This window comes from Thunnus maccoyii, chromosome 24, assembly GCF_910596095.1.
Source record: "Thunnus maccoyii chromosome 24, fThuMac1.1, whole genome shotgun sequence".
Classification (NCBI taxonomy): Eukaryota; Metazoa; Chordata; class Actinopteri; order Scombriformes; family Scombridae; genus Thunnus; species Thunnus maccoyii.
This window is the reverse complement of record NC_056556.1, coordinates 12,977,774-12,992,790: the sequence shown is the minus strand read 5'-3', so window position 1 is coordinate 12,992,790 and position 15,017 is coordinate 12,977,774. Positions and strand designations below refer to the sequence as shown.

The 15,017-nt window shown below is 41.0% G+C and overlaps 1 protein-coding gene across 2 annotated transcripts in view; it reads right to left on the bottom strand.

The window, feature by feature from the left end:
- Nucleotides 1–15,017, bottom strand: part of LOC121891909 (rho GTPase-activating protein 6-like) — an 81,025-nt gene that overhangs the window by 30,670 nt on the left and 35,338 nt on the right. Inside the window, exon 1 of one of the 2 annotated variants that reach the window (XM_042404556.1) lies at nt 14,447–14,962. The exons of the other annotated variant lie outside the window; for it this stretch is intronic. Coding sequence (XP_042260490.1) covers nt 14,447–14,488 — 42 coding nt within the window. The 5' untranslated portion in view covers nt 14,489–14,962. Of the gene's footprint in view, nt 1–14,446; nt 14,963–15,017 lie in introns of those variants that run through there. 2 annotated transcript variants of the gene reach the window in all.

Sequence of the window (15,017 nt, the reverse complement as noted above, 5' to 3'; positions counted from 1 at the left end):
TCTGCATCCAGTTACCACCCTTAGATGTGGTTGGAACACTGCTGCACAGTGAATGCATCTTGAAAACCTTACTAGACATTAAAACAATCATAAATGGTTCTAATTTTGCAGCCAAATATACATACAGTCTTGTTTAGAGCCAAAAGTGCCAAAAGTTTAACTAGGATTAGACTTTATATGAAAATCGCCTTTTTTTATCTTTTTTTTACACTTTATCAGTTAAAGTTAAACATTTCCATCGAACATTATTGTGGTAACCCATGTTTTTGAGGACATGTTTATTTTTCTGGACAAAGTGTTCAGTTCTGGCTTCCTCATTCATTTCAATGAAATGAAGACCATAAATGTCTACATTTATGTGAAAAATAATAGTTATTATCTGCTTAGAGCAACAAACACAGCATGCAGCCGGGATTCAGACTGAACTGCATATAAACAAATATACAATTATGGTTTTAAGAAGTGATTGTATTGCTGATACAATCAGTGCGCCTCCATTAATACGGAAGGACATTCAATACGTACATAGTACAGTGTGTCTGCATGTGTGTGCAATTTATCTGTCAATCAGTTCAAATGGTAGTGTAAGTGGCCCCATGGGCATTGCTTTCCCATCGAACCCTTTGCAGTCTGAGCGCTCTACTATGTCAGCACCGTGAGAACGGTATCTCACACACACACACACATACACACACGCACATACACAGTCTTCACAGAAACCACTCCCAGAGAAATAATGTGCCACTCCATCAGTCCTGGAATGTTCTAAAAAATAGATTCGGAGATTAGAAGTGGCATCTGTGCCAAAAAGCCGGAACACGTCGGGTCTCAGATGTAAAGCGGGAATCCGACTTATGTGGCCCTCGACTCGCCTTCTCTTATTTGCCACAACTGTGAAGAGCAAAATCCAAAATACCACAATACTTACAGTTGTTTTCTCCTCACACACGCTTGTCACACACACAAACCTCGTCATTTTCCAGCAACTCTCTGACAATCAGATGCTTAAGTATTTCAATATGAAAATCTGCTGTAGCAACAAAGATGTACACAAACAGCCATATGAGGATGCACAACAACAACCATATCAGAGACCCAGACAACTTTGACCCTTTATTTCCTGCTGTCCAGACAAACACATGACAACTATGACACTGGAAAAAAAAGACCAACCAAACAACCAAAGTTAGAAAGTTTCCAGAGCTCTTCAGACATGTCCCAAAGCACGCTCTGTTGGTAATTCAAGAACTTCTAGCGATTAATTTCTAATTTTGGGCATTTTATGCCATTAATCTGTCATTTCTGTAGCAGCTGCAGTCAGATGAAGACTCATTTTTCTGTTGAGAGCTTGAAATTTTTCTCCTGCTCGTCGAATGTCACGACAAACTTGATTTCACACAGTCTGGCGGTGAGAGATTCAGTTGAAGGGCGGTTTTGCAACCATTGATCTCCTCCTTGCTTAAGAAAATTTCATAAACTTGTACATGTAGGATGTGTTGTTTTTTTTTTTTTGAGGAAGTAGGGTCACAACTGTCATTTAAGATAAGTTTGACCTCTGACTGAACCATTTCAAAAGCAAATTCTTGAGTTGACGGACGCAGGACTCGAGCTCTTTGTTCTCATTTCTGCATCTGTGTAGATCCTTACGCCTTCCGTTAACACAGCTTAGAGTGTGAGTGCGTTTAGTAAATCTTTATTTTTCATGGATGTAAGATTACATGTTCATCCAATTAGGGAATAGTTAGTGTATTTTTCACGCCTGCGGCAAGAACTTGAGACCACATTCCCTTTGGTTTTCGCTCTCTGTGCTCCGTCCACCGTATCCATTTAACACAGCGGGATCAGAGTAAAGTCTCCGTAAGACTCTTTATTTTCCACGTGGGTGCCGGATCACCCCTCCCAGTTAATCCTGTGAGGTAGTTAAAGAGCGGGGGGATTATAACATGCTGGTCTGCCCCTTCAGAATCCGGATGATGTTGATGATGAAGATGACAGAGTTAAGGCCAGACCGCGGTCGCTTTATGAGACGCGCGTCAGACCCTTTTACGCACGGCTTAAATGTGACGTGTGCGCACGAGCCACGCATGACGTCGCACACGGTGTTCGGCGGATTGCGCACATTTGCTAGATGTGAAAAAAAAAAACTAAAATGATATGTCTTATAATGTCTAGAAAAGTAATAAAAGGAAAGATGTGTTTGTTGAAGACTTTAAAATTCCTCATATGTGATCATTCATTCAGAATTATGAGTTTAATCACCTTCAACAGTGCAAAGCTGACCTTCAGGAAAGCTTTCTCTTTGTTGTTGCTGTTTTTCACTCTTTATCCCTGTAATTTTAGTGACACATGACAACATGATCAATGTGTTTCATTGTGTTTTATTTTTCAACCCCCCCGCCCCTTCCCACAAACAACTTAAGGGGCCCTTTTCATACCCCAGGGCTCTTCCTGTAGGAGGAGGTGGAGTCTGGACTGACTCTGCAGCTTCCTATGGAGATTGACAGACTTCCATGACTGGACTGGAATGTCTGACCTCGCCGGGACACGACAGATTTCAAACCCCGGGGCTACTGATGGTTGAACAACTGTAGAGCACTTTCTTCATGCTACTTGTAACTGCAAATCCTCCAATCAGGACCATTGTCACATATCTTACTGTAAACCGCTCTGTGTCTCTTTTCTCCACATTTCCAATTCATTATCAAGGAAACTACATCCAAAAATAAGATATATAAGACTATAACTCAACCGCTATGACAATATATTATGAGTCATTAATAACAATGTGATGTAAGCCATTCAAACGCAACCAGCCACTGTTGAAAATACTTCAAAAGTAATTAAATTAACATTTCAAACCATCAGCCTTGTTTCTGTCTAGGAAGTTTTAGCCAAGTGTAACTTCCTGGAGACCCACACCACACCCGCCACTGCCCAGCGATGCTTTGTTCTCCGTGGACAGTGGATGTGACTATGTGTGTGTGTGTGTGTGTGTGTGTGTATGTGACGCACACACGTGTAACGCAGGTCATAGTCGGGTCAGCTGGTCTATTATTGATTCTCGAGCGGAAAGAGAATGAACACAGCGCTCCAGTGCCCGCTGCCCTGCCCAACACACACTAACCAACATTCAGCTGACCGTAACGCGTGTGTGTGTATGTGTGTGTGTGTGTATATGAATGTGTGCCAGTAAAAAACTATAAAGTGTTAACAATAATGACTAGGTGTAGAGCACTTTAAACAGAGGCTGATAAGTGCTAATGGGGTGTTAACTGAACACGGTAAACTACTTATCACCTTCCCATTGGCACTGCTCCGTGCGAGCCATCAAAACTCAACAAAAATCTTTTTTTTTTTTTTCCCACTGGGTCTGTTTAGTGTAGGTTTGATTAATGGTGAGAGTTGAGGGAAATACATCTACAAAGCTTGAAGCACATGGTTTAAATAAGATCCAGCGCTGAAACATAATGAACCCATCACATTTTTTTGTGAGACTGGACTAAAATTCATCCAAAATTTGTCATTTTGCTGGGTCTTTGCTGGAAAGCGAGAACACTTGTAACAGAAAATATGCAGAAACCAAAAAAGTCTATCTGTGAGTCATTATGTCAACACCCTGGGAAAAAAAAAACGTTTCAATGAAATCAGATGTAATGTTAGGGCCGCGGGCAAAGGAACAAGTGATTCATTTTGAACGTGAATCCGGATCCAGGTGCGAATGCAGGAATTTTTTTTCTTAAAAAGAATTTCTTAATTTGTGCTTCTCATGAACTACTGCACTTACTTGAGTGACCAAAAAAAAAAATCTGGCACACGTAGGGGATGAAAATTTACAGAAAACACGGAAGAGAGTGAAATTTACACAAAACATCTCAGCACTTTCAAGGGACTACTTTGGCTGTTTTCACTGTTTCCACAAGAGCTGCAGAGTGGATTCGCTCCCCTGATTCCGTCTGAAAAATAAACCCTGACACATCAGATATACTGAGGACAATAAAAGTCCACTGCTGAAACGAAAAAGTCGTACTTTACATGACTTGTAAACGCCAGCTATCTATCAACAATGTTAAATACATCTATAATGTTTATAAGTTAACATGGGACACTAAAGTGAAGCGCTTTCTTCCACCTGTTTTCAGAAATGAACAAATGCTGCCTCATATGATCACTGCTGCCATTTGAACAAAAATGAAAATCACATGTTTTCTTTGTTTTAATAAAAAATAACCTTTTGTGATTTTTTAACATGAGAAATGACCCAAACATAAAAAACAAAACTGGTAACTGGAACTTGTTTCGCTGACTTTTTTTTTTTTCCCTTCATCCAGCATAACTTTTAACCTTGAAACAAATTTCATCAAAGATTGTGAGAAGATTAAAAAGAAACCAGAAACCTTTATTTACCTTTGGGAGCCTGTTTGTTCTGTTCTTGTCCTGACCACAAACATGAGGATTCAGTTTGTCTAAAATACCACCATACCACCTTCAGGGAGAGAAACAGGATAAACACACAATGGCTGTGTTTTCAATCAGATCTCAGAGCTCCTTTTTTGTATTTGAGGAAGAATGCATTATATTTTTGCCATAATTATTTGCTGTGCCGAAATCTTTAGGCATAAAAGGCATCGTGTGTCATCACGCTGATGCAGCTGCGTAAATGAGTGAAGATGCAGCCATCCATTCATCTGTTGACCAGCTAGCCGTGGTCAGTATACACACACACATACAAACGCCGAGACCTTTCCTGTTTACATACTCGTCACTTGACTATAAACAAGTGAGTGCAGATGATGAAAGCTTGGCCGGAGGATTCCCCCTTTTTGATTCATTCTTCCTTTACGCCCTTTTTTTATAAGATGCACCGCTGGCCCCCAAAAAAAGACATTTGGAATGATTTTTCTTTAAAAAATAAGGAGGAATAAACCATTTTAGTTTATTTCAAATGTGAATTGACAACATTTATGAGGTTATCTCGGTGCATGCGGAGCTCTCTGAAGCTTAATTTATAACCACAACAAGCCATGCCCTGATGAAAATGATAAAAATAGTCACTTATTTCCTCCTGCCACCAGTTTCCTGGTTTCCTGATATCCAATTTTGACCATATTCCCAGTGAGAGAGGGAAAAGAGTGAGAGGTGGAGTGAGGGAACATTAATAGACTGTAATAGACTGGAAGGCAAATAGTGAGTATTTGGGTGTGCCACTAAAGAATCGGCGTGTGTGTGTGTGTTCGTGTGTGTGTGCGCGCGTGCACTGCCACAACAGACTTGTTGATCCACACATTCCAGTGGCAGCCTTGAGAGCAGCTAATCCAGTCTCAGTCAAAGGCCCCTTGAACTCCTGGGGTCACACTTCTTACCAGTCTACACACAGAAATGCATGGGCACACACATTACCTGGGTTTGTTCTATGTGCAAATATGCGCATACCGAGCACTTACGTGGACGCACACAAGCATAAATAGCACACGGTGTACCAGATGCACCAAATGTCTGTTTGTTATTCCTATCAAAAAACAGTTATTTCTGGCATCATCTGTGTTATTCCTTGTCTGACTCTTTATATTTCCCTCATGGTGGCTCTCTGAGATGTCACCAGACCGGAAATTTGACTTCCACCCTCCTGTCTCAATCTGTCTGACCTTTATTCCATCAGTCCGCCTGTTGCTATCTGTCTGTCCGTCTGTCTGTCCTTCAGAGTTTTTTTTTTTCTTCTCTCCACGCTTTGCGTCAAGCAGACAAAATAACTAATGATCAGCCGAGTAAGCAACTCCGGGCGCATCACATAGACATGCACACCAGCGACTATCAGATAATCTTTTAAAGGCAGCAACATGACACTGGTTGAGAATGAGGCTGTTTATTTAAAGCTACATATGCTACTTCCCACGTTGAGGCTAATTGTTCACACTCGTTTGTAATTATAGCTTGATGAACTGTCTTGAAAAGAGTGAAAGAGCATTCTACAAGACTGTGTAACATAAACATCTGCATGTGATGTCTTTTTTTATCTAAAGTGAACGGACAGTAATGGAGCCAATTTGCTTCCATTGGACTTTTTTTTCAACGTTTACAATTTTGTAAAACAAAATGTGTAGTTTTATTTAGACAAAAGACAAAAAAATATACTTCTTTTCCTAGAATAATTATGGTTTATACTTGTTTTATTAACATTGATTATAATCTAACATTTTACATATAATCTTTTTCAAACCATTCCCTCCAAAATGTATCATAGTCGGTGGGGATTTCCTACTCATGATCACAAATACTTGACGTTTGCCATTGTTGGACCATTTCACTCATCATGAGAACCAAGCTACGCAAGCCAAGCTTTGTATTTTGGTCACGATAACCCTTCTACATGCTCCTCCATGCTGTTTTGGTAGTTCTGTCCAATTCAAGCAAAGAGCTCCGCTGCACTGTTCCAGGGTATTGCAACAACAGAGACGGTCCACCAGAATAACAGAGCAAGTTGTACAGTCAGTGTCATACTATGATTGGGAAAAAATGTGTGTACGAGGTTGCTTGCACGTTTTTGTATCTTGAATTGGGCAGGAAGCAGTGAGATAAATGTACATTTCAGCAATAGTAAGTTTAGGGAAACAGCAGATCTATCTCACGGAGTCTTATTTGATACAAAGACGTCCACGGTAAAGATCATACAGTATGGGGGCACAGGTTGCACACACAAAAAAACACATGCACCTTATTAGAGCAAAGCACTCACAGACACACTTTGCTCCGAGCCCTCTGACCCTCAGAGACACGCTGAAGCAGTTAAACAGATGACTTGATCCTTGATGCCGACCCGACATTTTTGACTTCTTCACCTTTCGTAAAACTTCCTGGAAATTTCTAACCCCCGAGAAAAAAGGGATGGGTCGTTTGCAGACGGTTTCACAACGGCCTTAAGTCTGCATGCGTTACTATCCATCATAACACACTGTTCTCGATGCTAAAATGTGCTAACCGTGAAATACACTCTGCTGAGATTTAACAGCTTTGGCTAGTTTTGGCATTGTTGTGTTGCTAAGGTCAAAACAGAGAGCAACAGCTGTCTGAGGTGTTGAAAATATGAGCAGGGATTTCTCCAGCGGACGGCACAATGTGTTCTTAGCATCTAGTTCTCCTTTGTGTGTGTGAGTCATGCGTGTGTGTGTGTGCATCCATGACATCAGTTTGTGTAAAGAAGTGGATTATAGAACACTTATTACTCAGGATGGTAGCCTTGATTAGTTCTGTCTTGATTCTAGTTCACTGCACTGTTTTGTAGCAAATAAACATGCTGTTAAAGTCCTTTTAAAATGCCTAAACTATGATGTCATACTTCTGCACTTCACACAGCAACAGAGTGATTGACATCATGCCCTCATGGCTCTAACACAAACAGCCAGGAAACATGACTAACCTTTTCTTGAACCCACTGACCAACTCCTTCTCTAATCCTTCCCCAAAAAAGAAAAAAAAAAGAAAAAAGAAACACCTCTGGATGAGGTATTGCGGTAACCAGGGCAAGAGCTTCAGCTATAAATCAAACTCCTTAAAACATTCTAGAGCACATATTTTGTTCAGGCGCGGATAAAGACACCTGCCTCTGGGAGCGCATCTCACCGCCTGCACAAACGGTGGATCAGATCACGCCAGAACTTTCTCTTCTGCATTTCCTCCGCTCTGTTTTTCCCTCAGCCTTCGACTCGTCTCCATAAAAAGACAAGTCTTGAGGAGGGCGGACTTCTCTTTCGCTGTTGATAATAAAACAAGTGCCTTTCCCTGACAGGGTCTAGAAAAGAAAAACGAGGGACAGGCAGTGTTGTCATGACGAGCCAGAGGTGACGGCTGTGGAACGTGAAGAGGCAGTTTTCAACTATGTGGTTTCTCTTTTCCTGTTATGCTGAGACGGTGTCACGCATGCTTTACCAAAGCAAGATTCCTTTCAAGTGCCAGATTAATGAATGTGCAGGAACAAGTTTAGATTGTCACAACACATGACATCCATGACTATATTAACATTATGAAAGAACAGTGCAAAGCAAACACACAGCTGACCTGAAAGTAGGATTTTACTCAAACATGAAAGAGAAACATTTCCCCCTCAAAACGGACTGACAGACTTTTATAATAAAAACTACATTTTAATCCAGTTGATTCAGTATGTGTGTGTGTGTGTGTGTGTGTGCGCTGCATTCCTACTGACTGCACGCCTGCATGAACAAAATGTCCACTCCTGCTATGTTGTCCTTCTGGGTCAGAGTGTGCTTAGGAAAACTTGTGATCAATGTAAATAAACTCTCTGTGCTGATGACTAAGAAGCCGCATGGACGGTTGATGCCATCCGCCCACACACACACACACACACACACACACATATAAGCGTTCACTAGAGCAGACAGCATTTATGAAAACTTTCTTTTGGCTTAGAATCAATAAAGATTAATTCATTTTATATTTATAGTAAGAACTCCTTTCAGTGTCACCACCAACTTGCCATAATACGGTAGGCTTTGTGGCTTTTTCTGGTTGAGCTGTTTGTACTGGGAGTGGCAGGGGAGTAAAACAAACACACCTACTGCAATAGAACAAGGTCACACATCAGCAGGTAGGGAGACCGCAGCATATTATAAAATGTTTGCTCTAAGCATTATGAAGATGGGGAAAGGAGGGGGAGGGAAAAAAGAAGAATTTGAAGATTGCATAAAGGACGCTTCGCACTCAAATGAGTGACGTGGAGAGAGACCGCGAAGAGGGCAGGAGAATGGGAGACAAAAGGGGGAGAATTTGGCACTTGTCTAAACAGGTAGCTGCTCACGGGCTGACAAGGGTCTCCTGGATGGAGCATTTTCTGTTTGGTCAGTGATGCGAGACAGACGCAAACAAACAAAGAGAGACAGAGTCAACGATGAAACAAACGATAGTGAAGGAGGGTAATCAATCATTTCATCAGCACTTCCTTTGTGCTACACCCTATCTGCCTCTTTACTCCGGTGTCACACCACAGCAAGGGCACATCTTTCAATCATGTATAGTCTGAGCTGATTAAAAAATCAATTGCAGCTTGCTTTCCGAGATCTTTTTGCACTCAGTGAACCTCCGGAGACTGAACTTTCAGTTATTTCAGCTGTAAATGTCAGTGTTTCTCTAAAAGGGATTCACCATTGGATTCTCAAACAAATACTTAATTTGAATGATAGCCTACTTTAAAGCACGCAAGTTGTAACTGAAAAAAAAAAGGATTCAGGACAAAGACTATCAGTATTTGACGATTGGCAAAAGCCTCCGCGCTGGCTGGCTGCTCTCCAGGATTAGCTCATTCACCTCAAACTCATGAATTCTAAAACTTCCTTGTTCATTCATTTCTCTGTTGTCATTATCTGACATCAAGATCGCATATTACTTCCTACTGTATAACTGGATATCAGGGATGAAACTCCATTGTTGTAACGGTTATACAGTTATTCCTGCATGAGTCCAACATCCAGAATAAGCCCTCCAGAGAGAACAGAGCCCATGAGACATATATCTTGATATGGAATACTTCATTTTGAGGTATGAACCCTACAAAAACATGCTATTACAAGTACTACCGATAAGCCCGGAGCAGGAGAAGGCTGGTGAAGAGGCAAGGAGCATAATCGAGAAAGTTGACAGACATTACTTGCATGATTGGTGCCTGTTTTGAATCAGATGAGAATCTCCTGATGTGGTGTATAACTTGCATTTCCTATCTGAACTAATGGGATGATCCATGACTTACTAACTCACTAAATTATGAGTTGTCTGCTGAAGCTAAATCAATCCGCCGGGCTGTGCAAACAGTATTCACAACCCACTAAATGAAGTGTCTTGTGACTGAGTATAAATTAGAAAACATGCAGTTTATGATTCATTTTATTGGACAATGTGATGGCAATATCAGTAGTAAGATTTGGCGATGTGTTGGTGCTAAAGATTAACAACAGCTCTATTAATGTAGTTTCAGGCTGACATCTGTTAAGCAACAAGTCTGGCATTTAAACATTTTAATGTCTGCAAATGCTCATTCCTTAACAAACAGCTGCATGGGCAGGAGAGCAAGAGTCAGTCTCACACTGACTTAAAAAGCCAACAAGCATGGATTTCAAGCCAACTCATCCATATTTTTTTCTGATGATAAACCATTGCATTAGAAGTGATTTGTTCCTCTCTGACATTTTTATCGTCTTTACAGATAATGAATCTTGCTCCGGTTGACTAAAAAGATTGCCTGTGTGTCAGTCTTATAATCCTCGTAATACCATGTAAACCTGTAATCTGCAATACTGGCAAACAAATTCCTTTCAATCCAGACTGTTATATTATCCCTGATGGTATTCCATTAGCACTATGCCCTAACACCATAAGTAGAATACATCACACGTCACTACAAGTGGAACAAATGCATGGCTGCCTCGAGGGGGGATTAAACGTTTACGCACTACTAGCAACCGCGAGGTGCTGTTACACATCTCTCACTTGCTCTCTGGCTCTGTCTCTTAGCCCTCTCCATCCCTGTGTGTCTCCAGTCTGGTAACCTAGAATCCGAAATATTTATCTGCCCTGACTGGAATGACGAAAGCCAGCATTTATTTATCATCGGTGGATGAAGAGTGACTTGAAGGGGCGTAATCCTCGATTAACACAAATGCAATTCTCTTTGGAACTAATTCTTTATCATATTTTAACTGCATTCTTGCACCGAAGTTCAACTAAGCGTTGAGGATTTATGAGACGGCAACTAGCAGCCTGGCTAGTAATTTGATTGTGATACACAGTAACTCTTACGCCTTTACCTGCTGCTTTTTGGAATAAAGTGGTGGTTTAAGGTTTCCTGAGGGAAGATTTAATATATTTACAATCAATAGATTCTGCCTGAATGAATTTCTTGCCTTATAAAGACTCTACAAAAGTTCTTTTTAGACACTTTTTCCAATGCAAACTATATTTGCTTTCACAGCTTGGCATAGTCACAGTGCTGCACTCCAAAAATACTTTGCTACTGTAGATTACTTTTATAGATTTGTACTGCTTGCTCATGAAATGTAGAGCTTCAACATAAACTTTGCAGATGTTTTCATTAGGGCTGGGCGATATAGATAAAATGAATATCACAATATTTTTGACCAAATACCTCAATATCGATATTGCAACAATATTGTAGGAACGACTACTGGTGCTTTCACAAAATATTGAAACAATGAGATTTTTGATAAAAGTCAAACAATTTTAATGATTCCTAGTTTTCATATGCCGTCACTGCAACCACATACTCATATTAGTGTGTCCTCATGCACAGGCTGGACTGAGAAACCAAGTAACAATCAGATAAAAAGTCAAGCAGCAGGGGTACAGTCTCAATGCCAAAGAGGAAAAAGTATTCAAACCAAACATCTGTGACAATTTTCTGCCATTTTCTTTTTTGTTTTCATTTGAGAACTGTTTCCTTTAATAGCCAAAAATGGCATCTTACTAATCAGATACCACAATTTACTCAATTTTACTCAACTACCTCCCAAACATGGTTGCCATTCAAGATTTTTGATTCAATAATTAACCAGTTTCAGGGTTTCCGCTGGTGTATTGCAAGCCTGGCAGCCTGCCAGGCCTGAGTCGCACCCCCACTGGGCCTAAGCATGGGGGATTTTCTTTTTTTTTAAAAAGTATTTTAAGATGTTTTTTTAACAAAAATGTATTATAGAAGTAGCAAAGTTCCTTTCAGAAATAGCTCAGTGTGTAGCAAGTGTGCGGTCTAGAGAGAGAGAGAGCATGTGTGTGACGGTGAGGCCAAAGCTACCAGAGCAACCTGCCAACCATTAAAGTGCAGGCTGAGCAGGCAGAGAGTTGGAGAGTTTCTACCGAAAACAAGCACCGAGACCCGAGGAGTTAGCTGCTCACTAACAGCTACGTGTGTTTACAGCAGAGAGCAGAAAGGAGGACAGACATCTCACTCTGCTCTGTGCTGCAAACCCCCCACCTCACACACACAAACACACACACTTCCCACCGGGCCTAACAACTTTTCTGGCGGAAACCCTGAGTTTATTTAAAAAAGCTATTGGAGCTGGCTAATTTCCTGTCATAATCATAATAAACCAGAATGCTAACACTAACTGGATTATACAACTGAAATGTAGCAATCTGTAACTATTATTAATTGACTAATTCTTTAAGTCATTATTCAAGCAAAAATAAAGCAAAATTCACTGGTTTCAGCTTCTACAATGTGATTATTGGCTGTTTTTTCTGGGTTTTCTATGATATTAAAGTGAATATCTTTCAGTTTTGGACTGTTGGTTGGATAAAAGCATTCGGAATATGTTAAATTGGACCGAACCAATATTTCTGTCACCACTCTCATCTTCACATAAGACACATTAAGTGTAACTTATAACTTATCCATTCCTCCTGCTCTTCTTGGGAGTTCCTACGGCTTACTGGAATACCACCACAGAGTGGCATCCAGTGAGAATAATAACCTACTGGATGCCACAACCTCGACTGGATTCTTCGCATGTGACCAGAGTGAGCTCATAACCCTGCTAAGGTTGAGCCTCGACAGCTGGTGAAGGAAACTAACTAACCACAATCTCATTCTTTCCCATGATCGACTCATAAATCTGTTGAAGTTCTCACTGAGATCGTTTTTATACAAACAAAAACTTCCCAGCGGAATAATTTGAAATATGTTCTAGTTACATCAAAACTTTGGTGGCTTTAAATACTATTAAATGCTATTAGTTTTAGTTGTTTTCAGTAAACACTGTCTCATAATATGCAAATCAACAGAAAGTGACTGTGAATTCCCATCAGATTACCCATCAGGAAGTCTGAAAATATGTTTCTATCACTAGTTTCACAATAAGAGGCCAGAATTTGTATAAACAAATTAAAGCTCAGACATAGCAAATCCCATTTCTCTACAAGGATGACATGCCCTGTACTGCAGAACTGCAGGATGAATTTTAGATACCATTACTGTGGGCCATGTGGCAGCGGCTTTCACACCACATAGCCACGCTACAAAGCACCAATCCAGACCACAGCGTGCTGCTGGCCGAGCCAAAGAAAATTGTATTGTTTTCCAATCAATGCTTGTAGCTTTATGAGGGCTTCCAGCCGCAGAAACATTTCTCATAAAGAGGAGACAGACCGCTGGAGCAGCCAGTGGAGGATTCCTCACCACTGGAGAGAAGGAGAAGTGGGGGGGGAGATGGAAACAGAAGGAGGGGATGGAGAGAGGGAGGACGATAAAACACTAGCACGTGTGCATGTTTAAATCTGTCCACTGCACAAACCAACTTGATTCCCACATTTGATTGAGCTCCAACCTGTTCTTCAACTGCAAGCAACCTGTTCCTTCTTCAGACCTTGAATGAAGAAAAAATGCCAAATACCCAAATATGAGCTTCAAAAATGCTGAGGCTCTCATTTGGAAGGTGCGGTTCTCATCAGAGCCCTCATCGGTCCTCACAGCCTTGACCCATATCTGTGTGTTTTGCCCTCATCCGGCCTCAGAGCTATGAGGTGTAGAGCAGTGGTTCTAAAACTAAGCTGACACAAATTAGACCACCAACCCCCTTTTGATAAAATTTTCTCCCAGGGTCCCCCATCTGATAAGCTTTTAGATGTTTTATTACAGAAAGTGTATGAATAGTCACACAGTCTGTCATTGTGTTACTTATGGATGGAATCATAGTGAAAATAAATGATTCCCCTTTTTTGCTGGAACCCCCTCAAGGACCCCTGAAAGTCCCCGGACCCCACTTTGAGAACCACTGGTGTAGAGTGTCAACACCTGTGGCTCTCTACAGCAGTGTGCTGCAGGTTTCTGAGTCTTTACTGAGTTGCTTTTTTCAAACCAGGAAACATGTGTGGTCTTGTGTGCATGCATGCGTATGTGCTTCACACACCACATGTCACTAAAAACGTTCCATCACAGGAAGTTTTTGCATGTTGAGGCCCCTCTGCTTAGCCTAGTTTCAAATTTCTGTTACTGGTATTTTGCAGCCAAATACTTTTGATGTGTAAAAGCCTTAAAGTCATAATTATGTATTACATATTCTAATGAGAGATTAGAGAAAGTTGTGATGCTCGCCTTTCATTTTATCTAAGATGATAGGCCTATAATACACTACAATCCACATAATAATACAAATGCTGTAATGGCACATGTATGTATAATACCAGTTATGGACAGAGACGCTTCAAATTCCAGATGCGAAATTGTGTTAAAGTCATCTTCATACAAGAAATAAACATCTCTCTCTCTCTCTCTCTCTCTCTGTCTCTGTTCCACACATAAGCACACACACATACACGCCAGACGTGCACGCGCGTACGCTCTCACAACAGAAGATGTAAGCCCTCGAGCTTTATCAGTGCACGTCCGAGTCATTCTAATTAATTTATGACCAATAAACCAAGTACTTACAAGATAGGAATTTTGCCTGTCGAGGAACACGGAGTCTCCCATGGTCTCTACTAAGTATCCACATATAGTAAACAGCCAAAAATATAGATGAAACAAATGATATCCTGTTAGAAAATAATAAGTCCAGAAAAAGTGTGTGTGCGCGTCGGAGCGGAGCGTAGAAAAAAAGTCTCCACTTGCGTCTCCCTTCTCCTCTTCAAACAGAGACCTCAGACTTATCTTTTACTGCAAGTCACCGTGGAGGCTCTTTTAAGAGTTGATGTCTTTACACCAGTCAGAAGAGCGTGTCAGAAAACCATCCGTGCCAGAAAGGACACCATAGTGCGTAATGCGTAACGGATCCATAATGCGCGCTCTGTGGACTCCGGTGAAGACAGATGCTGAACCAAGCGAGGGGAGGCAGAGAGAGCACCGTCAAGCGAAAGACGATATCAGACACCGCTTCTGGTAGAGATTTTCAAAATAGAAGCAGCTGCGATGAGAGTTGTATTTCTGCACAAATATCAGAAAGTAGGATGGCAACTTTGAGCTTTACTGGAACAAATACCTTGGGGAAATGCATCTAGTGGGC